This window comes from Hippocampus bargibanti, linkage group LG04 (genome assembly GCF_051943395.1).
Source record: "Hippocampus bargibanti isolate YZ-2025 linkage group LG04, ASM5194339v1, whole genome shotgun sequence".
NCBI lineage: Eukaryota > Metazoa > Chordata > Actinopteri > Syngnathiformes > Syngnathidae > Hippocampus > Hippocampus bargibanti.
The window spans coordinates 14,285,924-14,311,189 of NC_142737.1; the positions used below are offsets into that span (position 1 = coordinate 14,285,924).

Here is a 25,266-nt window from a genome sequence, read left to right on the forward strand (position 1 = left end):
ATACGGTTGCCAAAATTCTGACTTTAAAGTCAGAATTCTGAGAAAAAAGTCAGAATTCTGACTTTAAAGTCGCAACGAAAATAATGCTGACTTTAAAGTCAGAATTCTGACTTTTTTCTCAGAATTCTGACTTTAAAATCAGAATTTTGGCAACCGTATTTTTTTTCAGTGGCCCTAATCCTCTTCCGTACAGCATGTCTTGATTTTAATTGACTGTTTTTTTCCTCTCCCGTCTTAATTGTTGAATGAATTTTTGCTCCATGCACAGCACTTGCACAGTGCTAGTTGTTTCAAAGTGATTTATAAATATACGTAGTTGAGAATATACATGTAGTGTATTTTTATTTTACCATGAGAACTTCAATAACAAAGTAAGGAAAAAATGTGCACAGACTTGTCTGTTGACCCACGTGATCCACCGGCTCTTGTCGGATTCGCGGGGTAAATGTGTTGTTCACTTCCACAGATATCAATAAAGCAATGTGAAAAAAAAACGGAAACTGTTTTCACAAAGGTGAACTACGGCGCGGTGGGTCACGTGACATCTGCTGCTGGTCTGAGCGAAGCGTGTTAGCAGGTAAGGAAACAGACACAGAAGTTTGTTATTTTTAACACGCTTGACGATTTAAGCATTGGTTTGAGGAAAGCGTGCGACACCAGAGGTCTCGTGTTATCCGTCCTTTACCCCTGGATAAAACTCAACGTTAGCCTGCGTCGTATCCGGATTGTCTGAACAGGCCGTTCGCATGTCTGGCTAGTTTGGGGCATATTCTCGAAATGTGTTATTTAATATTGTTGTTTGCACCATATTTCAATTTCAAACCATCGTCTTCCAGATACTCAAACGTTGAAATCATTTGTATCGAGTAGAAAGTGCTGTTTTATGTCACGCTTGTTAACTCACCTCGAGTGTTAGCGTCCTTTGACTATCTCGTTGACTGTCGCGCCGTTGACAATAAGGGATTTTTATTAACGCATTTTTATTAAAAAAAAGTTAGTTTTGTCGTTGAGTTCATCCCCCCAAGTGATAAAATCGATTCATCTCGACGACGTGTGGGTTTTATCGACAATCTTTAGTTTTTTTTCGAGCGGAGTGTCGTGGGAGAGTCGCACACACGAAACAAAGACGGAGTTGCGGCTAAAAGCTAAGCTAACGTGGGTACCAGCCCACTGCGGCTCACGTTTGTTCATAAAAACGTTCCTTTTAGATACATTAGTTACATACCGCTATATATAAGTGTAAATCTGATCCCACATCGAACAATATCCCTTAATTTAATTTGTGAGTTGTTTTTATGTCCTGTATATACCGCCTAAAGGCCGTTTGGTCAAGTTTCTATGCGCTGCATTGCGATTGACACACGCCCAATTAAAACGAAGCAGATTTAATTATTTTAAGAGTGCTTGTTTGCTGGTCAGTCATAGTGTTTTTGTGTGTGAGTGACGGTGTAGAGCGGGGTGTTTGTAAGATGACACCTCGACTGTCCCCTCCAGAGTTCTATATTTAACCGTAAGGGGTAGGTGGGTGACAGATGGAGTTATACTCGTACATGGTATACTCCAACGCCCCAACCCACTTGGCATATTTACTTTAAGGGGACATGCTTTAGAAAGTTGATGTTAATGATAGTATGCAAATATAGTCAACAATTGTTTATCATGGGCGTTGGAGATCACTTGAGAATAATTGAAAAGTCTATTTTGAGAGGGAGGATAAAGATTTTAAAACATTTTCTGCTCCAGCACTAGAATAAAAAAGTGGACAATGGGTTCCAGAAAAATTGCTTTTTTTGTGTTGGGGCGAAAACTGCTTTTTGAGGAATGTTGTGTATTAAATTCGATTAGATGAGCCTTTATTTGTCTCACAGTGGAGGAATTTACATTTCACAGCAACTAACTTAATCATAATAAAGCACAATACCTTTATTGTACTTTTGAATTGTCATTTTAATCTCCGTGCTATTTTCCAGGAGCCTGATGATTCTCCCTTGTGCCTCTCTGATTTCAGATTTTTTTCTATTTTGTACATACATTGTTTTGTATATACTGTATATGATGACTTCTTTGGTCAGCAATCAAACCCGGGGTACGCGGGACAGAACGCTGCCGACTCCCACCACCACACAAAACCCACAGCCACAGAAACACAGACAGGTTGGTGATTAAATAAATGTATATAATAGTAAAAAATGCCAACAACTTGCATCATATTTTTCAAATGCTACTACACTGTCCCACATTAAGCATTTGATAACTTACTAACTCCTTTTTTAAAATCTTTTATTTTGGTATAATTAGTTGATATTGTGCAGTGGTGCTTGTTTTTGAACAAAATCTTTCTGTGTTCCAGGCAACGGAAGAACAGATCCGTTTGGCTCAGATGATCTATGACAAAAATGACGCCGTCTTTGAAGACAAAATCAAACAGGTGTTGTTTCTCTTGGTTGTCTGCCTTGTTGTAAGGAGTGTTAACGGTGACACCATTTACTTTATACGCTCGCAGCTGATTGAAGTCACTGGCAAGACTCAAGATGAGTGCATGGTCGCTCTTCATGACTGCAATGAGGATGTTAACAGAGCCATCAACTTCCTGCTTGAGAGCACGTCGGACGCAGTGAGAGCCCTCATTGCATTTGTTTGTCGTCCATGTACTTGACGGATAACACAACTGTTTTGTTTGTTTTTCTGTAATCAGAACTCCTGGGAGACGGTTGGGAAAAAGCGAAGCCTTGGGAAAGAAGGAGGTTCTTCAGAGGTAAAGGAGAGCCGTGAGAAGAAGGGAGGCGAGCGGGAAGCTAGTCGTGGGCGAGGAGGGGCCAACAGGAGAGGCCGTGGGATCAGTAGAGTACGCGAAGGTAAAAAGCGTGATGGAATCAAATGCTGACTTTTTAATGATAGCTCGGGTGTGTGTTCAGAAGATTAAATTTAATTATAAAATGTCTGGGAAAATGGTGATACCGTATTTTTCACTACCATGAGGCGCACTGTCTGAAAAGATGTAGTGTTGTTGTGGTTTAACTAGCTTAGCATTGCCTCCTAGCCTGAGTGAGGAGTGTTTGCCCTGCCGCTTTCAACTTCACTGTTTCTGTCCATTACAATGGTAACCAATCACTACAGTAAAAGCCAACTTCACGTGTGATGTGCCTATCGCTACTGTGCACCTCTCTTCTCTCCGATGTGGTCCACTGGGATTGAAAGAGAGTGCCACTTCATCCATGTTGATGTGGTTGGACCACATGTGTTTGTTGCCAATGCAGCCCACGCTGATATGTCAGAATGTGCTGATTGGTTGAAAGAAGAGTCTCCTCAAAATTAGAACGTTTTTTTCCTTAAATGAAAAATTTTGCAATACTGCTCAGCAAGGGAAAAAAATCTACCCTTTATTGTGAAATACTTTTCAGCCATAATGTGTAAAATACAGACCCCCCCCCCCCCCATTTGAAAGGCAAAACTTGAAAAAATGCATTGTCAAAAGTTGAGTGTACCCACTGCAAAAAAGCTACACAGGAGCCCTGCTTTTGGACCACGCTTGTATGGCATCTGCCAAAACGTGAACAGCCTCAACATTGTATTGTTGCAACTGAAAGGCGCTTAAATATAAAATATATTCTTATTAACGCTGACATTTTGTGTAGAGAGCTGTCCAGTCGACTTAAGTGGTTGCCTTGCAATGTTGTGCATATCCATGCGGGTGTTTTTTGTTTTTGTTTGTTTGTTTGGGTTTTTTTTTTTGGGTAGTGTGGACATTTTGCTCATCCTATTCCTTTTGTTAACTTTGTTTCCAGGTCGTGCCGAGGAGAATGGCTTTGAGGTGGTCCCTGCAGAAAGGGGTGGAGACCGTGGACGCAGAGGACGAGGCAGAGGTAGCTCATTTTCTAATGCTTTCTATTCACATTCACACTTACAGACAATTTACTGTCTTCATCCAACCCACTATGCATTTTTTTGGATACCATAATCACCATGAATTCTGTGTGGAACATGTTTTAAAAACCTCACACACAAGGTACTTTCTGTGGGTTTTCAGGGCCAGGTGGTCGAGGGAGAGCTCCAGGAACCAGGTTTGCCCAGGTTATGGGGTACGAACATGAGCTCAGCACTTAATGTTATCAGCGGTGATGTTTATTACAAGAACATATCTAAATTGGGAGTAGACAGAAAATACTTTCTGAACCTCCTTTTGGAAATATGGCCTCTCAATGGTAATTTCATCTATTTGGTGACATCCCTCTTCCTCTTTCAGCACCTTCAATCCTGCTGACTATACGGGTGGTCGCCACGAGAATTGGGATAATGATGTCAACGAAACTGCTGAGGCACCCGGTAAAGAAGAGAATTGTACCTAAATCAGAACATAAGAGGACTGATATGGATCCAGTTGACTTAAAACCATTCTTTCAGCCACAAACGCCAACCTCCATACCCCACTGAATGATAAAGGCTGGCTGTGAAGTAAAGTTATTACAGAGTTGGATCATTGAAATGGTTGCTGTTGTTTTTCAGGTACATGGGCAGGAAACCCAGAAGATTGGACGACCGAAGACTGGAATGAAGACGTGAGTAAACATTAGCACCCTAATGATAATTCGATTATTCTCACCATCATACGGCTCATGTTAACAGATGCATTGTTAGTGGCATGTGCTATTTCTGTATTTAACTCCTACACAAGATGGATCGCATTATTAGACAGGGGCATGATAAAACACGTTAGTTAAAACTATACAATTACATCCATCCGAGCAAAAGTTTTTAAAAAGGCAGCAAGAGCAAAACTGCGTTCAGTTGTATTTTATTCAAATATACATGCCTTTCATGCCCTCTTTCACAGCCTCCTTTCCCACTTTAACATGAGCATGCTGTGCTCGTTTCATTCCACCTCTGTATAAGCACATCAGTCTGTCAAATGGGCTGTCATCAAAGTCAAGCAACACTACAAGGCAATCAGCATTATTAGTTGCCGCGTCCACTTTGGAGAAAATTTCAGACTTTAATATCCATATTGTCGTCGTGAAAATCTGGTAGATGTTTTCTGTAATTTAGCTGACTATTTATATTTTGCTTTGCAGTTATCTGAAACCAAAGTATTTACTTCCTCTTCAACTCCTGGAAACCACAAGTGAGCCCTCCCACTAATTTAGACAGTTTAAAATATTATTCAATTGTCCAATTTTTTTTCTAAAAGTTTTGTTATCTCTCTCTCTCTCTAGTGTGGACCTGACAGGACTCCTGCCAAAACCCGGAGTCTCTGTGGAGTCAGATTTTGTCGATGGACCTTCTGCCGAAGATCTTGGCCAAAGCCTGGTTTTCACCAACTCCCACCATAATGGACGCACAGCCACCCACAGCTACGCTCACGCTGCCTCTGCTAGCACCACCTATGCGCACGCCGCACTGGTACATATGAGCACACCATTAGCCAACTAATACTGTTGCTTGCCAAATTTTGTTGATTAAATGTACGCGGTAGTCCAAAACTCGGTGCATGTTTCAAGTTTGATTGTGGGTTGTGATGCTTTTGTTAAACTGGTGAAGACTGTAAAATGTGTACTGAGCCCCGTTCTTTTAAACGACCCATGTTCTGTTCTCTTTTTCCTGACCTCCACTTTCCACTGCGCCTAAATTTGTGGCTTACATTTAGAATGTCTTAACTACTTCAATCATGCCTCAATCTGTATTTACATTATATATATTTTTTTCATGCCCAGTCTTCAGTCCCAGGTCTTGGTCTTGGGTCCCTGAATGCATCCAAGCCGGCACCAGTCTCTGATGCTAGGACAGCAGATCAGCTCAACGGGCCTCCGCTTGGTCAAAGAGCAAGTCGGATTCCGGCTGCTCCTGTGACCATCCCCAGTCGCCTTTCCAAAGATGCTGTGCCGCCTGCAGTATCCACCTCCTCGGCCTCGGTCGAAATCAAACCTCAGAGATTGGACAATGGACCAGTAACTGGTCTAAACGGTAAGTTAGGCCACTTTTCCTTTTGCACTTTCTCCTTGGACCGGCACCACAAATAACGGCTTCCGTTGCTTTTCCATTACAAATGGGCACACTTTTAGAGAGTGTTTAATTTGTTTCTATAGTGGAGATGAAGCTTCAGCCAGAACCCTCTGCGGTGCTCAGCCAGCTATCACACAGGCACCAACAATCTTCCATCCTTCCCCAGTCGGAACCGTTACTTCTGTCCCATTCACATGCCCCACAAGTGCCCACACCACCAGGTACGACTGCATCACAGAATTTTCGACCCACTGGGGATGATCCGACTATCATTTTGGCATTGAAATCTTGATTTCGGAGGTGTTGATTTTGTGATCAAAACTGCATTTACATTTTTGCCCCCAACATTCTAATCACCAAGATCACCACTCAGATGCAACATGATAATTTTAAAATAGCTGATGCCGCACTTTGAAGCAGTTAAGTCTCGGACAACAATATGGGCAAAAAAATGTGCATTTATGGACAAAGAACATATAAATGATGAGTTTTTAAACGGTTTAAAGTATTTTTATATATGCACAACTGCATATTTATACATGATGGTAGGCAGTATTATGAATTTAATCAAAGGCAATAAATACTAGAAAAATCACAATTGTACCTGAAATCATTCAACCTTATTACAAACAACTTTAAATGTCCAATTAGATCCCAGCTCCCTTTCTGTATATCTCAGGTCACGAGTCATCAGTCCTGCCTGCCAGAGATGGATCTTCCCCAGGAATGAAGCTTCCTGATATGGACCCTCCTATCACAGAACCACCTCCTATGCGACAGCTCAAGACGCAGAAGCGCAGAGTACCACCCCCATCTAAGGTGCCCAAATATATTTATTAAGAAGGTTGTTGAATCAAGAAACCATAATGATATCTATACATCATGTCCCTTGTTTGAATATCTTGATTTAACGGGTATCAGTGCCACAAACGTCATGCATTAAACTTGTTTGTACAGCAAAGATTAATTGGTCAGAAGCTAAAAAGATACACTTCTTCTGCATTGGATTTTGTTTGTTTCAATACTCAGTCTGCAATTAACAAAAAGTCTAAAGAAACACTTGCATGAGGAAGGAGGCCATGATCTACCTTCTGTGGGAGCTTTAAATATCTGTCTTTTAGCTCAAGATGCAAACAAATGTAGTAGCCAGTGTTTATGTTTTGTTTGTGTTTACATACTCGGATGGTATAGTTTAGGGAACCAGCTAACTAACGTGCTTTCTGGCGGGTTTCACATGATTTTGGACATACAGTGGATTTTGCCCATACTACTGCGTGGGGCACCTTTCATCTTCACAAATTTGTTTTACTTTGTCACCAATATAATGCAACAGTGTCATAAACAGAAGACCCACAGATTCGACATCTATGGCCGTATTGCAACCATACCTATTGTTCCTTTAATATGATAGCCTCAGTATATATTGAAACCAATCTTCTTTGTATCCAGATACCATCGTCCGCAGTGGAGATGCCAGGCTCGTCTGATGTCTCAGGTTTCAATGTTCAGTTCGGTGCACTGGACTTTGGTTCGGAGGCAACTGCCGTTGATGTGGTCCAGAAGGATTCTTTACGGGAGCAAGCACCATTGGCACCTTCAACGGTGGCAGCACTGTCCATCCCTACAGCTGCCATGCCCGCACAGCAGCCGCAGAGCTTGTTTTCCAAGCCTCCATCTGTGAGGTGTGTGTGACTTTTATTGCATGTATGATGATGTTATAAATATGTTATTAACCAAAATTCACTTCATGCTATTCAAACAGCGAACATATGAGCAGCATACCCACCATGCCAGATGCCAGCTTCCCCTCACCGTCCTTGGGGTTACCCAGCACCACGCCCTCGGCCTCCCGTGGCCTCCCTGGCGCAGGCCCACAGCCTTCCTCCACGGCATCAATCTCTGGAAAACGGGTGGAGGGTGCCGTATCCAGATCGCTGCCTCCCCACCTGGTCTTCTCTCAGAACAAGGAAAGCACACCATCTGTTGCCGCGCCCCTGACGGTAAGGCTCGAGCAATGATGCTCACCATGTGTGATGTGGCACCTTCGTATGACATGGAAAATTATCCTGCTTCACTTAATTAGTGAAAAATAACTGAAAATTATTAGCCATAATTTCCAAGATACAAAACATACCTAACAAAAGCTGCAACGGCACATAGGGTTGTGGCATTGCAGTCTTTGGAAAGCCGTTGGATACATGTATGCAGGGGGGTGTCATCTTCTGCCTGCAATCAAGTTAAGATTCTTATTTTCGCTCTGCGATATATGATATAATGTATGCGCTATGCTGCTCACACACTCCCGCTTGTCCTACGAGTGTGTGCACTCCAACCACACATGGCTGATTTACATTCAGTATAGGTGTCGACTCGGGACAATTACATTCAGCCACTGTGCTATGTGTGGTAATGTTATTGGCCAGCTGTGATGTTATGGTAAATCTATTGACAGCTTGAAAGTCCTCCGTAAAGAATCAGGAATCCGGTCCATCATTTAAATAATATTTTTTATAGATTTTGTCCAATGCAAAATGTGTCTTTGCTCCGTATCGGTTGGTAAACCCTTGACATTCTATAACACACATTATGGAAATTGAGTAATTTTTCTTTTTCATTTATTTTAGAATGGTTACTGTGGCATGAAGGCGCAAAGCACACAGGACGGTGAGTTTATGATGAGACAACTGTCAAATTCACATAATCAAAATTATTTTTATTTTAGCCGTACCATCACAGAGAATTGTGAAAACAGAATCGCCGATGAGTGACGGCGGTGCCGGCCACCACATATCTTCCCCCACAACCTCCACTGCCCACTCGGCGGCCCTTCCCTCGCTCAACAGGTAGAGAGAGGCTAAATTGCAAACTGTTTTTCTTTGTTGGGGACTACTGAGCATCCTAAAATTGTGATTGAGGGAAATATGAAAAGCACAAGTTTGGCTACTCTGTGACATTCTTAACAGGCGTGGGAAGATTTTCCCAATTTGATTGTTTTATGATGCATTCTTTGTCCATACTTTTTGGGGAAGAATCAAACAACAAGGTTACCACCCACTCTCTTATTTCTTAATTGCTACACACGTTTCTAGAAGTAACATCAACTTAAAACCCCAAAGAATACGATTATGCATGTTTTGTACATGTATAGTTGTATGGATTATTTTGCTAATATTTGCTAACTAATATTTTGGTTTATTACCAAAAACAGAACAAGTAAAATTGTGTCATTTTACAGAACCCTAGAAAATGTAAATGCTAAAGGCTATATATCACACTCAGGTAATACTTTGCGTCTTTGGAGGTGTGTTTTTATCCATAAAATGTTAACTGGATCACCTGACAGTGCACGATCACTTCCTCAATATTTTTAACAGAACAAATGTGAAATTCAAGCTGACTAATGTAAATGGTTGTAATTTGCTTTACAGCCAGGTGAGCAGTTGTCAATCATCTGGACTAACGCACACATCAAGCTCTTCCATGCAAGTAAGTGTGAACTTACTTGCCCTAACATGAAACAAAATAATATACAAGTCTACAACGTTTAACCTCATTCTTTCTTTGGCAATATATTTTAGACAAGTAATGTAGAGAGCGTTGGGGGCAATCTTCACACCTTCTCCGCGCCGTCCAGCCAGCCCCACGGTGCCACTCCCTCAGCTCCGCTGGCTGTTAGTAGTTCCAGCACCAACAACGCTACGCACCTGTCTGGAGCCCCCGGACTAACCCAAAATGGCCCAAATGGTGCACTTTCAGCTGCCAACAGCCGCACTGCCCCGCTACTCACCACCAGCGCTGGTAAGCCCTGCCAAATTAACTGCTGTCGTGACTCTTTTGTAGTACTTTTTCTTGGCCTCCTTGAAAATATTATAATCTCCCTGATTAGAAATTGAATATCTAATTTAATCTCAAACAATGATCACTAAACACTTATTGTTGCTAATTTGTAGTACTTTTCTCCTCAACTTACTAAACGTGTCTCAAAATGCATCACTCCAGCATACTTCCTTGACCAGTTGCCTTTTTCGACGAGTACTAACCTGAGTTGTTAATGTTCTTTTTCTGTTCCTGTTTAAGAAACTGGAAATGTGGCCAGATGCCAAGATGACATGTTATCCTCAATTTTGGCAGTTATTTTTTATGTGTTTAGAAAAAGCATATTGTATTGTTTCAATGAATTGCTCCGTGAGGATATGCATTATTATAATTGGGCAATACTAATTGCAAACAAAGTTGGATCTTTACACTTCAAAGATTACATTATTTTGTACACCAACAGACAGCTCATAGCTGCCTTTAATTTCCATTTATAGTTTAAATAGTGAACCATGGTTTACTGTATGGAGCCATTTGTACTCAACCACAGTTGGATGGAGAAATCTGATGGGCGACCAGTAAACCTGGCTGTAATTCAGGACTGTTATGGAGGAATGTTGAGAACTGAGGTCGACTGGGCAGAACAAGTGTTAGAACATGACAAGTACAACATTGTTGGAGTGACTGCTTTATTCTATACCATCTCTGCATAACAAGGTCAGTGTTGTGCAGAGATCTTGTTTGCCAGAGGCTCAAACTCTCAATTTAAATGTATCTGGCAGATCGTTAATTTGGGCCCAAGCGTGCTTACAGGGTGTTCAAATGGTCTCTGCAGTTGAATGATATTAAGAATAGTGTACATGAATCCTCATGAGTTATTTCCCAGTCTGTGCTCTGTTGAAATAGAGGTGTGTACTTGATTAAATGCGGTGTGCCATAAACAATTTGTGGTTTGAATCCCAAAGTAATTGTAATTTTCTTTCTGTCCCCAGGAAAAGCTCCCCCCAACTTAGCCCCTCTCCTTGCCAGCCAGTACATTATGGGCCCTGGTGGCTTACTCCCTGCTTACCCGGTAACAATAATTGTCAACTACAGATTTGGAATCATTAGACAAACATATTTATCTTGTCATTTGTGTTAACCCTTTTAGCAGATCTATGGTTATGAAGACCTGCAGATGCTGCAGTCTCGCCTTCCTATTGTGAGTCTCATTTCGTATTTATTAGGGAGAACATATGGACAGCTAAAGGTTGTATTGCATGGTGATGCGATTTACAACTCTGTGTATCTCCCCCTCTTTGCAGGACTACTATGGCGTAGCATTCCCTGGTACAACGGCAGCCATGACTGCAAGAGATAGCCTGGCAAGCAATCCTTACTCTGGTGAGTGGTGGTGCTTTTATCTGACTCAATCTAGGTTCTCTTGAAACAGACCTTGGCACCATTTTGTAGCATTTTAGGGCATGTACAGCAGCTTCTCAACATACAAATACTGTGGCTTCAAAAAGGTTCTTCATTGGGTGTATTTTTCTGAACTTGGGTTATTAAATAAGACATATACCGAGCATTCTAGTCATCAGTAAACTGTTGCGGCCACAAAATCAACATATCTGCTGCCTTGATGTTTGTGGAAACACAGCCGTGGCTTGCAAGCAGGGACTCAATTAACTGATCATTTATTCCCCCCCCCCCACCCCCATTGTCCAGGTGAGGCGACGAAGTTTGGCAGAAATGACTCTTCGTCCCCGGCGCCGCCCACCAGCCTGTCCGCAGGCGGCGTGCAGTCGCAGGCCCAGCAGGCACCGCAGGCCGGTACGCAGGGTCAGGGCCAAGGCCAACAGAACCAAAACCAGACGTTCCTCAACCCTCCACTACCACCTGGCTATGGATACACTGGTATAGATAAGTGACAACAGGTTTCACCCTCTACCATGACACATTTTGTCATAAGACATAATTAATGTGTGTCAGGTCTGCCGTATTACGCGAGCATGCCTGGCGTGCCCTCGGCCTTCCAGTACGGCCCCACTGTCTTTGTACCTCCTACCGCGGCCAAGCAGCCCACCATGGGCCTCGCCAACCCTTCCAGTCAGTACCACCAACAGCACCAGCCCACCTATGGACAGCATGCATATGGAACAGGTAAGGCGCACAACGTGGAACAAACCTGGATTATTTTTCCTATGGGTCTGAACGAGTTATCATTTTTGAATCAAAATTGTGGTTTTGAATAACAAAAATATTGTGGTCACCAATATTTATTTATTTGTTTGTTTATTTATTTTTAAAACACCCTTAACCCTCCCAAGAATTGAGATATGTCTCTTTTGGTCTGGGAGGTGACATCAAAGCACTGTCACCAACCTTCGGCCAAAAACACAAATAATTCAATAAGTCATATTTATTAAAAAGTGAACAGGAAGAACAACATTTTTTTTCAGGCTGTCTTCAAAGGGTGCAGTCATTTATGTCTAATAGCTTGACTTCTGGAAGCCCTGCTATCGTGTCGTACAACATACAAAACAGTGTTAGCGTCTAGCCATGTTATTTTCTATTTTCTCGACCTTGATGTGCAATTAATTTGGGAGGGACTAAACAGTGGTTCACTTTTGTGCATGTCAGATAAGATTGCCGTATTTTCCGGTGTATAAGGCACACCCCTAACTAATTGTGTATTTTCAAACTTTTTCCATGTATAAGGTGCAAAGGACTATAAGTTTCACCTTCAATGAATGAAAAGTTTTCTCAGTAGAATATAGAAAGATATAAGGCACACCACCTAAGGCACCACAGGAGAGATTGGTGTTATGCACTAGTACTTCTCCGGGGGGAAATGGAGTCGGTGGCTGCTGACAGTCGTTGCGAGACCTGTTGTGGCTCATTATTACTTCACATATAAGGCGCAATTGCGTATAAGGCGCAGGGTCATTTTCTGAAGAAAATCAAGGCTTTAGGGTGCGCCTTATACGGCAGAAATTACGGTATGCATTAATTTTTTTAAATGAAGATACGCAGATGCGTCAGATGCTCTTTTCCTGAGCATTTTTTGTGAATGTATGCTATAATTTCTGTTTTAATATCACACATAAATGTTTAGCGAACCATGACCAAAACAGATTTGAACAAAACAATATTAGCTAAATAGTCACTGAGCATGTCGGAATAGACGATTTTGTCTAGCGTTTTTTTTAACCATAAGCAAAACAACTTTGGTGTATCTACTGCAGGTAGGTAAAATTTAAAGAATGACTCATTTCAGTGTGTTTCAGTGAAACACCATTTAGCAAAAGTTAAAATGCTGGACCATTTGACAGTTTTTCGTCTGTTTGCTTTCCATTTTGTGGATTGTGTAAGGTTAACTTTCTACATTGCATGAGTGTTGTTGGAATTTGGTTGGTCCCTTTATATGCGAGTGTGTGTGTTAGGCTTCTACTGCACGCATAGCTTAATGCCTCCTCCAACACTACCGCAATCATCATCATCATTACCACCGTCACCGCTCCCTTGCAAAAGTCAAAATAGACAGAGCTGCCATTGTAGTCAGGTTACCTTACTGCCTTTCTCCCCTCCCCCTCCCCTGCTCTTCATCCTCTTCTTCACCTCATCTGTCCTGTCTGCTCTTCTTTTTCTTCACTTCCTCCTCCTCCTTCAGCCTTTGACGACCTGTCTCAAGCCCACGCTGGGGAGTACAATAAGGGAGGGTACGGAGGCTCTGCCCAGTCTCAAGTCGCCAAGTCGGCGGGCAGCGGCCCAGGGAAAGGTACATGTGCCAACTATGCACGTGCGCTCAGTCACACTCACAAACACACATGCACATATCTCGTCAGTGGGAATTTAATTTAAAAAAGCGCGCATAAAAGTGATCATAGGGTGTGTGTCTGTGATTGCATGTCATTCACATTTGAAAAGGGCTGTGCTTTCTGCTTGTGCAGTGTTTCAACTTCATGAATCAGCATCTTCCTACTAGCTGCCCTTTCCCCACGACACCCCTCCCACCACCTACTACATTGTTTGATTGACTGCACCCACGTGGCGTTGACTTGTTTACCATTCGTAATGCCTGTCGCTCTCTCTTTTGCTCTCAGCAGCTGGAATGTCTGGATCGAGCAGCACTGCAGGTGTACCTGACATGAGTGCATCCATATACAGCAAAACACAGGTGACTTGTCTCTTTCACTTTTAGTGAGTGTGGAATTACTGTATTAATCTGTTGTTGTCTAAAGAGAAAACATGTCAGCTGTGGGAAAATGAGTTTACCGCATAATTCTTGACATGCAAAAAAAGATGTCCAGAATATTTCACAGCGAGAATATTCAATAACCTTACAATGAAGGCCACGGGCTCTTATGCTATACACTGTTGTTTTGTTTTTCTTTTTAAACCAGTCATTCGACAAGCAGGGCTTCCACACGGGGACGCCACCGCCCTTTAGCCTACCCTCAGCCCTGGGTGGTGCCGGGCCTTTGAACCCTGGGGGAGCACCGGGCTATGCACCAGCCCCCTTCCTGCACATTTTGCCCCCACATCAGCAGCCCCATTCTCAGCTGTTACATCACCATCTCACACAGGACACACAGGTATGGCCCAGACGACACATCGTTGAGTTCACTTTCGCTAAAAACAAATCAAAATAATGGACTCTTCAGACCACAACACACTTTTCTACTTGGCTTCATTCCACCTCCAATGAGCTTGGGCCCAGAGAAACCGGTGACATTTCTAACTGTTACAGATACAAGGCTTTTGCTTTAAGAATTTAAACCTGGCTTTGTAGATCTAGCAATGAACTGTTCTCCCACTATTATTTTCTGAAGGTGTTCGAGAGCACAAGCTCCAACCTCCTTTACACACTGATTAGATGAGCCTTTATTTGTCTCAAAGTGGAGAAATTTACATTGCATTCAAATATGGATTTTCTGTCAGTTCTTAAACCATTCATTTCCAATTACATATTAATGCTTTTAAGAATCCAAGACATTTAATCCCAGGTACATGTTTTATATATTTTTAAAAATGTGTTCACATAATAGTTTACCCTATTAGAGGACCGACCCAAAAGTGGCTGTCAGTGTCCTTCAGTGTCCTTTTATTCATTCACCGGGTTAAAGATATCTCAAGTGTTGTTGTTTGTCTGCCTCTGCAGGGCGGTCCGGGTCAGCGCAGTCAATCAAGCAACATGCAGCAGAAAAGCCAAGGCAGCAAGTCTAGTTACGGCAGCGCTCCCTACTGGGGCAATTGAGGATAGCACCCCCCCCCCCCCCCCTCCAAGAACCCATGTTCCTTCCTATCCCTTTTGTGCGCTCAAAGGAACCAAAAGGAAAGACACACACTCAAAAAGCAAAAGCAACCATTCAGGCTCTTCCCTCACCCCCACTTCCATTAAGTCCTCATCATGGTTTTCTTCCTCCTCCGCCTACAAATTGGTTTCTCTTGTAAGATATTTATGTATGTAGTTATATAAATATATATATATATGTAATGGTATAATTTGATCACGTGGGTTGCTACATTTTTTGAAGGACTTTTTCTGGTTAAGTTCGAACACTGCAGGAAGAGAAATTGCAGGAAATAGAAACAAGCAGAGAACGACAGCACTGATTGAGACATGAGGACTGTTCTGGTTGGGGCGAGGGACTTCACCACCACAACGACTGTGTTTCTGCTTTTTTTTATGTACATTACAAACACAATCCACCCCATCGGCATTTTGTAACTTTCCCATATATTGTGTCAAAGACACAAACCGCCCGCCCAAATTTTATATCTTAATTTAATTTTAATCCTCATTGCCCTCCAATTAAAGGTTCTGAAATGTTGAAAGTTTAACCTGACTCCTGTTTTTTATTTAAAGGACAACCGACGTCTCCGAACAAGTTGTGTCCATAATTTGTAAAATGCCTTCAAATGACTTCTACTGAGCGTATTTTACAAAGATTCCACCGCATATAGCTATATTTTACATTTTAAGACTCGCGCTGAATATTCAGGAAGTCTTGTTTTTGAGTTGGTGACGAGTCTGTACGTGACGTCAATAAAGGACCGCCCTTTACCGTAAAAAAGACCCATTGTAGCGGTCCTTCCATCACGTCAATGTATTTTGCTGTACCTGTTTGGTCTAGGGACCTCGTGTTGCACCCAAAAGCCGCCAGGAGGCCAGAAGAGGGCGTCCAAGCTCCATATAAGAAATTTATCAGCCTGTGGAAACGGAGGTGGCCACAGGAGGTCGCCATTTTGTGCCTCTTTTTGGGTGAGTGATTTTCCCCCAATGTTGCCTCAAAATGGCAAAAATAAATTCTTTAATCGATCGCAAACATTTATGCTTTCCTCTTCAGAACTATTTGAATCATATTCATAACTGGATGTGTAACAAGAAAGCATATTCTCCGAATCTGAAGCCATTGTTTTGATTCACAAGCAATACAAGACGTCTTGGCGTGACGTCATGAGCTGGGGGCGGGACTTTCTGAAAATGCCCAATTCGCAGCTCAATTTTTTGCAGATTTTGGACACTAAGTCATTTTTATTGGTGTTTTGCATTTGACTAAAAATATCATACTGCGTGTTTTGGGTATTTTAGATGCGATAAAACATTTTTCTGGTGTCAGTTAAAAAACAAACAAGTGACGTCAGTTGTCCTAATTAAAAAAGCCACTAAAACGTTTCACCTCCAAATCATTTGAGTGAGCCCTTTTTTGATTGCCAATGATTTTTCAATTGGTAGCTGTATGGGGGCTTTCTCTGTGTTTTTTTCTTTTCCTGGTTAATGTCAGATTATCTAAATATCAAAGATGGGCTAAAATACCAAACCTTGTTTTGAACATTGAGTGATCATAACCATTTTTAAAGTAGCAGTTATACTCTGAAATGGTCTTTTAAAGTGAGCATTGTTTGTGTGTGTGTGAAATGTGACACACTCCAGAAATCAATGTCCTGAAACTAATTTCTAACCCCCCCCCCCCCCCCCCCCCCAAAGTATTACTGGGTAATGTAACGTCAAATTGAAACTGACACCACCCTGTTACTTTTGCTCACATCACAAGTGTTTGTTTATTGTTGACCACTTAGCCTTGCTGCTAATTTGGACGTAAGGGCTATAATGTTAACATTAACTCATTCACTGCCATTCATAAATTTATTCGCAAATTGAAAATATGACGTAAAGCTGCATTCCCGAATTTGTTAGGGTTTTGTTTTTTTCTTGTTTGGGTGCCAATAAAGCGCTGGCCATGGTTTCTGGCACTGTTTTTCCCTTCCACAAGGGGCAGCATTTCCACTATTTCCATGTTGGCGCTTTGTTCCAGCTTCAGCTTCTGTTAAAGCCCTATATAAATCAATGTGTATGTATTGCATTGTATTTTGTACAGCCGCCGTCATGTCAAGCTAATATAACTCCATATACAAAATTTATAAATGAACCCCTTTTCTGATGGAAGAAGAAAGTAAGGTTTCTTATGCTCTATTGAATGTTTGTCGCCCTAAAACTATTCTGTGGGTCCTGGAATTTGACAAATGACAAAAACCCTGGCACTGGAGTGGACGCATTTTTGCACGCGTGGCAGTAATCTTGCTTTACAACCATGTCATAATTAATGAATATAAAAGATGAGATTAAAATAACATTTTGCTTCATTTAACTGCTCAAGGTTTATTTTGCAATATTTTTAATTAGTTTTTTATTCATTTTTGCTGTCTTGAGTGTGACAAGATTGCCCCAGACTTCGGCTTTTCCCTAGACATTGAAAGCAATTTTAAACAGATGGGTTTTGAGGTGGGACTTGAAAATAAGGAGTGAGTCAATATTACGGATGTTGGGTGGAAATGAATTCCAGAGTTTGGGAGTAGAGCGGCTGAAAGCTCTGCATTCCATTGTGGTGAGACGGGCTGAGGGCACATAGAGGTAAAGGGAGGATGAGGATCTGAGGGACCGAGAGGGAACGGAGATTTGAAGCAGGTCAGACAGATAGGGACGGGAAAGTATATGGATGGCTTTGAATGTAAACAGAAGTATTTTGAATTCAATTCGATGTTTAACAGTGTTTTAAAAAACAATCTTTTAACACGTGCCTTAACGTTCCATTTTTAAATAGTCTAAGAAAGAGGGCTAATGAATATTTTTTTTAAATAATGTTTTGTAGTCTAAAAACTTCCACATTTTGTGAAGCACTCACGGGCTCTGGCGAATCATCAAACCTCTGAAGATGGAGGACACTGATTCGCTGTGGCGACCCCTTGAAGGGAAAAGCAGAAAGGAAAAGAAGAGGAGTATCCTTGTCCCTCGGTGTTGACATTTCCTTGAGGTTCAGCGGGTCCATTCGCGTGAGGAAGGAGGGTGTTCTATTTAGTCTACTTTTAAAGGGCTGAAGAGCTAAAATAAATATATTAAGAAATCCCCATTTGCTGCTTCCTTTCTTCCCGTTTATCTCATTGGACGATGGATTGGACACGGTTGTCTTGTTCATCGACTGGAGGAACTGAGTTGCAATTAGCATGCGATTAGGACGCCCCTTTCAGCTTTTGAGGAGGGGTTGATGTGGAGGGCGGTGACAAAAGGATGTCAATCAACAGTGAATGGGCGGAAAATCACCGGCACATTCCAGAATGACAGCGTTTAGTCAGCTGTGACCTGGTCGGCATGGCCTGGAGGTGGGACGGGAGTCGCTGAGTTATCCCAGGGGGAGTTGAAAAGGGGGTTTGGACATTCTGGGTTGAGTGAAAGCTAGAGCGTGTGGCTGCCGCTGCTCATTCATAGAAAAAAAACTATCTTGTGACTGTAAAGTGACCTTGAGAATTTTGAAAGGCGCTTATAAATGTATTTATTATTATTATTATTATTATTATTATTATTATTATTATTATTATTATTATTATTATTATAATATCTGGAGTAAATATGCTGCCAACATCCTCCAGAACCTTTAGCGACTATTCTGGCATTGTGGGCACAGATGTTGAAACATGTTTTTTTTTGCTTGTTCCCGTTTGTAAATAATGTTATGAAATAAATGTGGATGTAAGGGTAAATATTTTATTGGATGTACTTTTGCATACATTTCCATTTACCATATTTTCTGGTGTTTAAGGTGCACAGGGGTGTCAGGCGCACCTCCAATGAATGATGTACAGTAAAGTCTCGATATATCGATATATCCGATATCGATACATCGATAGTCCCTGTTATATCGATACTATTTCTATGCACGCACGGAGAAAATTACATGCAAACAGGGTCGGATATATCGATAGTCCCGGTTATCTCGATATTTTTTGGACTCCCTTGAATATCGATATAACGAGACTTTACTGTATTTTCAAACTTTTTCCATATATAATGTGCACCGGAATATGGGGTGCACCTTCAATGAATGAAAAAAAGGTTTTCCAAATATAAGGCAAACCACATTACAGGGTCTACAGAAGAGGCTGGGGTTATGCACAACTTCTCTCACAGGAGAAAATGGAATCGGTGGCTGCTGGCAGTAGTTGCGAGACCTGTTGTGGCTTTATATGACGTCACATATAAGGTGCACCTGCGTATAAGGCACATCTTTTGAAGAAAGTAAAGTATTTGGGGTGCGCCTTACACATGAGAAATATGGTCCTTTTTCCAACACAACCCATTCTTTTGGTTCAATATTTTGGCGAGAAATTGTACATTAGTCCCTTAACATATAATTTACTTTTTTACTATGCTTTTAATACATTGTTTGATCTTTAAATGTTTTTCCCAAGTATGTGAACCACATTAAATTACCTTGTATATAAGATGCTAGAATAAACGACATTTTCTTGATTACTCTGTGACATTATTGCTGTTATTAATTCCCTCAACATCAGTTTCAAACCAAAACATTAATTCTACAAAAATATGTGCAGAAGAATGTGTGCAGTTAGTTGTTGATTGTGAAGGTGGAGTTCATAGTTGAGTTAACTCTGCTCTGGTATGTGTATGTCAATATGAAACGGCACACCGACAAGGCTCGCATTCAGCAGTACATCTCAGCAAGATGTTTAGTGTGTTTGTGTGTGTGTGTGTGTGTGTGTGTGTGTGTGTGTGTGTGTGTGTGTGTGTGTTTGTACGGCTATACTTGTGAGGTCCACAATGATTTTATACCATACGTAGTGAGGACATTTTTGACTTGTGAGGACCGTTAGGTCGGTCCTCACAAGTTTTTCATTGAAAAGGCTTCTAGAAGGTCTAATATGCATCTCTCAAAGCTGCTCACCGTCAGAATAACTTAGCCTGTGACTGTAAAGTGTCCTTGAGAGTTTTGAAAGGTGCTCATAACTTAAATATATTTTTATGATTATTTTCAGGGAGGTCCTCACAAACGCATCAACATTCATTTTGTGTGTGTATTTTTATTTCACTTGGATACACACACTTTGGACTCTCTACCGCCATCTTTTGGATTTTTAGATATTTATGTTCCAGCAAAATTCAAACTGGAGAAAACAGTCTCATGGGGTTATTAGAAAGTAAAACTGATTCATTTTCATTACATGTAATATTTGTCTAAGTTTAATTAATTTTTTAACAAAACATAATGTTCTGAAATAGAAGTCGTTTTGTGAACCCAACATTGGAATATGGCCTCAGACCCATCCAAAATTATACCTTAAGTCAAACCACTGAAAAAAATACATTGAATGAACAGGTTTAAAAAATTAGATAGAGTGGAGAAATTTACATTTGCTTCATGTTCATTCCATGAATGACATACTGAGCAAAGTTTATGTTGTCATTTTATAACTCCACATTTGTAATTAGAAGTGTACATTTCTAACAGTAAGGTAAGACCTATGTGAGTATTTTACTGGGTTTTATATTCTGATGTATGAGTGATGGAACTATTATTTACTCTTATATTTAGGGCATCCGTCTCATCTTTTGCAAAATACATACAAGGACAGAGGTGGCAGAATAAATGTGTACTCAACTGTCTTGTTACTTTTAAAAAACATCACAGAAAAAAGGGGCACTTGAGTAAAAGTAAATACATACATCGTGAAAGAAGCACAAGGACTGAGTCATTGGTAAGTAACTTCTTGTTTGTATTCAAATTAGCACATTAAACAGAAATAGTAAAGTGATATTCTATTTCAAAAGTTGTCCCTGGGTGCGAGTGCGGATGGACCTTAAAGCAATAAGTTAAATAAATAAATAAATAAATAAATAACTAAATAAATAAATAAATAAATAAATAAATAAATAAATAAATGGATGTGTGGGGCGTGTGGGTCGATGGATGATGAATGAATGAAGTGACAGCTGTAAGCATATTTACACCCTTTGGCGGTCCCAATGATGATCATGTAGTTCTCTTGGTCAACAAGATTGGGGCCAGAGTTGAGGGAGCATTTGCTGACATGTTCAGTTGGGTCTTCTGCGGGTTAAAAAAAATATATATAAGCGAGAAAGTTGTGATGAGATTAACATGATAAATAGCACAATACGTAATAATACGTTTCAAAATTGTACAGATGACGGCTGAAGAAACCTTCTCATCGATGGACCACTCCTGTACGACAGAGCTTACACAGACGTAATAATACGTAATAAGTAAAGTGGTTAACCACCTCTCCCAGAACACACAATAATATATTTTGGCTGTTAAAAGAATAATTTGCACGTTTCAAGCAGCATGTGTGTGTGGTACTTGTCGAGCCATTCAAAATGAAATAAAGACTTACCTTCAAGATATGCAAGAGGGCCTCACCTGCATTTCCCAGCTTCTGCAAAGGTGCAACAGCTGATGGTAACAACCCTGGCAAAAACAGCATATTCAGATGTTGGGGGAGGAGAAGAAAAACTATTTGAACTATATCATGTTAGTCCTACATAAGCATGATTTGTGCCAAACAGCAATACAGACCATTACTGGATGAACTGCATTTTTTTATCAAGACATTACGACTTTCTTATGACAGTACAGTATATATAACCCGACTGCACTCAAATAAATACTGATATATTTATTCACAATGAATGTCTTTTGTGGTGGTTTTAAATTGATTTAGCAGTTTTCATAAGCTAGAGTGCCTGACAAAAGTCTTGCTGCTTATCCAAGTTGTAGGAACAACAAATAAGAACTTGACTTGGAGTTCATCAATTGGAATCACAAATGGCTTATATGAAAGGCAATGCACATTATATCAAAATAAAGTTTTGGACAGAAAGGTCAGATTTTGCTTGGACAAAAGTCTTGTCGCATACAAAAATAATGTAGAAATTATACATATATTTCATTTTGAATACACAAATATGCTACAATAACGTCAGAACATAAAGTCTTGATGCATTAGAAAAAGAATTCATATTGTGTATGGCTCTTGTGAGCTTGGAGGACTGCATACATACGTCTCGGCAAGGACTCAATTAATTTATTGATGAAGTCATCTGGAATGGCAAACAAAACAGTCTTGCAGGACTCCCAGAGTTCATCAAGATTCTTCGGTTTCATCTTCCAAGCTTTCTTCTTCATCTTACCCCAGACATGTTCAATAACATTCATGTCTGGTGACTGGGCTGGCCAATCCTGGAGCACCTTGACCTTCGCTTTCAGGAACTTTGATGTGGATGAGAAGGAGCACTGTTGCAGAATTTGCCCTCTCTTGCAGTTTGGAATGTAACGAGCAGCAAGAATTTCTTGATTCTTCATGCACACCCCCATACTGGATGTAACCCCAAACCATGATTTTTCCTCCACCAAACGACTGTTTTCTAGGTGAATCTTGGATCTAAAGAGTTTGATGTTTCTCTTTATTTGTAAGTAGGTTCGTTGTGAGATCTCCCAGGCAGGTGACATGCAGAGATTGATCATGGTGTGGAGTCGAGCAAGTCGTGCTGTCAAACTCTGTGCGATGCTGAGCAGGTGTCTGCGAGCTGCATGTGTCTGGGTCTGAGAATGTTCTTCTTGTTGCCAGTCAGCGAGTTTAGTGGCAGGGCAGCCTCGGCACAGTTCGGGATGAAGCGGCGGTAGAAATTTACCATCCCGAGGAATTGTTGTAATTGGGTTACCGTCTCGGGTGTGGGAAAGTCACGGATAGCCTGCACCTTGCCAGGTAGAGGACGTACTCCTTTGCCATCGACTAGGTGGCCGAGGAACTTGATCTTGGGTTGCCCAGAAACGCACTTGTCGGAGGTGACGACCAGGCCGTGCTCGTCCAGACGCTTGAAGACCGTTTTCAGGTGCTGCAGGTGCTCCTCTTGGGAGTCGCTGGCGATGAGGATGTCGTCGATGTAGGCACAGCAGAAGTCAAGACCGCGGAGGACAGAGTCGATGAAGCATTGAAAAGTCTGAGAGGCGTTCCGGAGGCCGAATGGCATGCGCAAGAACTCCAACGAGCCAAATGGGGTGGTGACGGCCGTCTTCGACACATCCTCTTTCGCGACAGGGATGTGGTGGTAGGCTCTTACCAGATCGACGGTGGAGAACACTGTTTGTCCGTGGAGGAAGGACACGCAGTCGTGGATGTGAGGAAGAGGGTAGCGGTCAGGAACTGTGACAAAATTCAGCGCACGGTAGTCACCGCGGGGACGCCAGTCGCCCACCTTCGCCATGGGGACCATGTGCAGCAGGGAGGCCCATTTACTGTCCGATGGACGGATAATACCGAGCTGAAGCATGTGGTTGAATTCGGCTTCAGCAATCCGTTGTTTCACTGGGGCAAGGCGGCGAAAGCGTTGAAACTTCGCGGGACCAGCGGTCACCATGTGGTGAACAATGACGGGGGCAGGTAGGGTCGTCCGACTGGTGTTGGTTAGGTCGGTTGCGGCTTGGGCTGCACTCTCGAATGGTGATTACGGCAGCGTTCTCGACTGTGGCTGTATTCCCGGATTTCGGTTCGCAGGGCACGCATCTCGTCGATGAGCAGTTGGAGAGCATCAGTCGAGGGCCCTGGCGTCGGAGGAAGCTGCATGGCAGAAACGGTAGGCTGCCGCGCGTACGCCTCTGCAACTTTGTCGGCGAGGGCGACCAACTCCTGCAAGGTGGAGTCAGGTGGTGTTGTTGCCAGGACTGCTTGGATCATCGGGGGCAGCTTCTCTATGAAGATGTTCCGCAGGAAAAAACGAGCCGGATGCGCTCAGAAGAGCCGTTAGGAGGTGAGCCGTTCTGGGAGGTGCACACGTCTGCAGCTCCGGGTCGTTCGGCCACACGGAAAGGCCAGGTACGAAGAAGGTCGATCACCAGACATGGGGGGCATTGACATTTGAGTCAGTCGATGGAGACTGTATCCTCGCGGCCGTTGATTTGAATCCAGAACGTCTTCTCACCACGGGAGAGGACGGAATACGGGCCAACGTAAGGGGGCTGGAGGGGCTTGCGCACCCGATCACACCGCATGAAGACATGCGTACATGTCTGGAGTGCGGGATCCACCTGCGTCGGTCGGTACGATGTTCGCGGCGGCCAGGGCCGCAGAGCCAGCGCAAACTGCCGGAGGCGGGTGAGCAGATCATTGACGTCGATAGTCGTTGCGTCGGTCAGGTTGAGCAGCTCACCAGGCAGTTGTAAACTGGCGCCATATACCAGCTCCGCTGGAGTCGAGTTGATGTCGGGTTTTAGCGTGGAGCGGATGCCCAGCAACACTGGAGGCAGGTTATCCACCCAGTGTTCGGCATTGTCGGAAGACATCAGGGAGGCCTTCAGTTGGTGATGGAAGCGCTCAACCATGCCGTTCGCAGCTGGGTGGTAGGCCGTCGTCCGGTGTCTTTCATATCCCAGAAACTTGCACAGCTTGCCAAATAGTGCAGACTCGAACTGGGCTCCACGATCGGTGGTGATGGACTTCAGTGATCCAAAGCGGGCGACCCAGTGTTGGAGGAAGGCACCGACAACAGCTTCGAACCCGCAGTCGGACAAGGGAAGGGCTTCGCACCATCGGGTGAAACGGTCAATGCAAGTCAACAAGTACCGGAAGCCACGGGAGGGGGGAAGGAGTCCGACAAGATCTATGTGGACTTGACTGAACCGGCCGTTCGGCGTGTCAAAAATTCCCACGGGTGACTTCGTATGGCGCTGGTCCTTTGAGCGTTGGCATCGTAGACAGCCGCGCACCCAGTCTCGCGCATCCCTCTGCAGTCCTTTCCAGGAAAACCTTTTCGCCAGCAACTTGGTCGTACCACAAATTCCAGGATGAGAGAGACTGTGCAGAGAGTTGAACACCTTTCGCCGGAAGGAGTCTGGAACCAGTGGTCGAGGGACGCCGTCGGACTGGACGTACAGGATCGTGCAGCCAGAGTTAGGGAGAGGGACAGCGATGATGTTGGGGTCGTTGGCATGGTCGGTCAGACCTTCTCGTACCTGGGCTGCTGCCATCTCGTCGTAGTCAAGACCGTCTGGGAACTGGATCTCGTTGATCTCACCCCAAGAAAGGGCGTCTGCGACCTCGTTTTGAGCCCCCTGGACGTGGCGAAACTCAAGGTCAAATTGCGAGAGGTAGTCCAAGTGC

The 25,266-nt window shown here is 42.7% G+C and overlaps 2 protein-coding genes across 6 annotated transcripts; one reads left to right on the forward strand and one right to left on the reverse strand.

Annotated features, from left to right (window-relative positions):
* The first annotated feature begins 500 nt into the window (after positions 1-500).
* On the forward strand, positions 501-15,639 carry LOC148899145 (ubiquitin-associated protein 2-like). 5 transcript variants are annotated; one of them, XM_088994195.1, is made up of 29 exons: positions 501-577; positions 2,009-2,154; positions 2,351-2,428; positions 2,504-2,614; positions 2,696-2,855; positions 3,786-3,863; positions 4,028-4,079; positions 4,244-4,323; positions 4,504-4,556; positions 5,070-5,119; positions 5,211-5,397; positions 5,709-5,958; positions 6,081-6,218; positions 6,677-6,816; positions 7,447-7,679; positions 7,760-7,997; positions 8,622-8,661; positions 8,720-8,840; positions 9,426-9,483; positions 9,576-9,795; positions 10,806-10,885; positions 10,964-11,014; positions 11,118-11,196; positions 11,521-11,709; positions 11,785-11,955; positions 13,466-13,573; positions 13,899-13,972; positions 14,199-14,390; positions 14,957-15,639. In XM_088994195.1, exons 2-29 carry the CDS (start codon positions 2,053-2,055, stop codon positions 15,050-15,052), a joined length of 3,429 nt encoding a protein of 1,142 aa, XP_088850321.1. In that variant the 5' UTR covers positions 501-577; positions 2,009-2,052; the 3' UTR covers positions 15,053-15,639. The 5 variants fall into 5 exon arrangements, with proteins under 5 accessions (XP_088850321.1, XP_088850322.1, XP_088850323.1 ...); XM_088994196.1 differs by having other exon boundaries at positions 13,902-13,972; XM_088994197.1 differs by having other exon boundaries at positions 4,028-4,061.
* Positions 15,640-21,065: 5,426 nt separating this feature from the next.
* LOC148899146 (uncharacterized) lies at positions 21,066-22,634 on the reverse strand. The gene is made up of 3 exons (XM_088994201.1): positions 22,172-22,634; positions 21,505-21,578; positions 21,066-21,197 (listed from the first exon to the last, which is right to left on the reverse strand). The coding sequence occupies exons 1-3, from the start codon at positions 22,632-22,634 to the stop codon at positions 21,123-21,125; spliced, it is 612 nt and encodes a 203-aa protein (XP_088850327.1). The 3' UTR covers positions 21,066-21,122.
* Between the last annotated feature and the right edge of the window lie 2,632 nt (positions 22,635-25,266).

Excerpts from the sequence above, each read along its gene's own strand:
- LOC148899145 (XM_088994195.1), top strand. The coding sequence starts at position 2,053 with ATGATGACTTCTTTGGTCAGCAATCAAACCCGGGGTACGCGGGACAGA. Across the intron at positions 2,155-2,350 it reads AGCCACAGAAACACAGACAG|GCAACGGAAGAACAGATCCG; the intron begins GTTGGTGATTAA and ends TCTGTGTTCCAG. Across the intron at positions 7,680-7,759 it reads TCCAAGCCTCCATCTGTGAG|CGAACATATGAGCAGCATAC; the intron begins GTGTGTGTGACT and ends CTATTCAAACAG.
- LOC148899146 (XM_088994201.1), bottom strand. The coding sequence starts at position 22,634 with ATGATCAATCTCTGCATGTCACCTGCCTGGGAGATCTCACAACGAACC. Across the intron at positions 21,579-22,171 it reads AATTGAGTCCTTGCCGAGAC|GGTTGTTACCATCAGCTGTT; the intron begins GTATGTATGCAG and ends TGTTTTTGCCAG. Across the intron at positions 21,198-21,504 it reads CCCTCTTGCATATCTTGAAG|AAGACCCAACTGAACATGTC; the intron begins GTAAGTCTTTAT and ends TTTAACCCGCAG.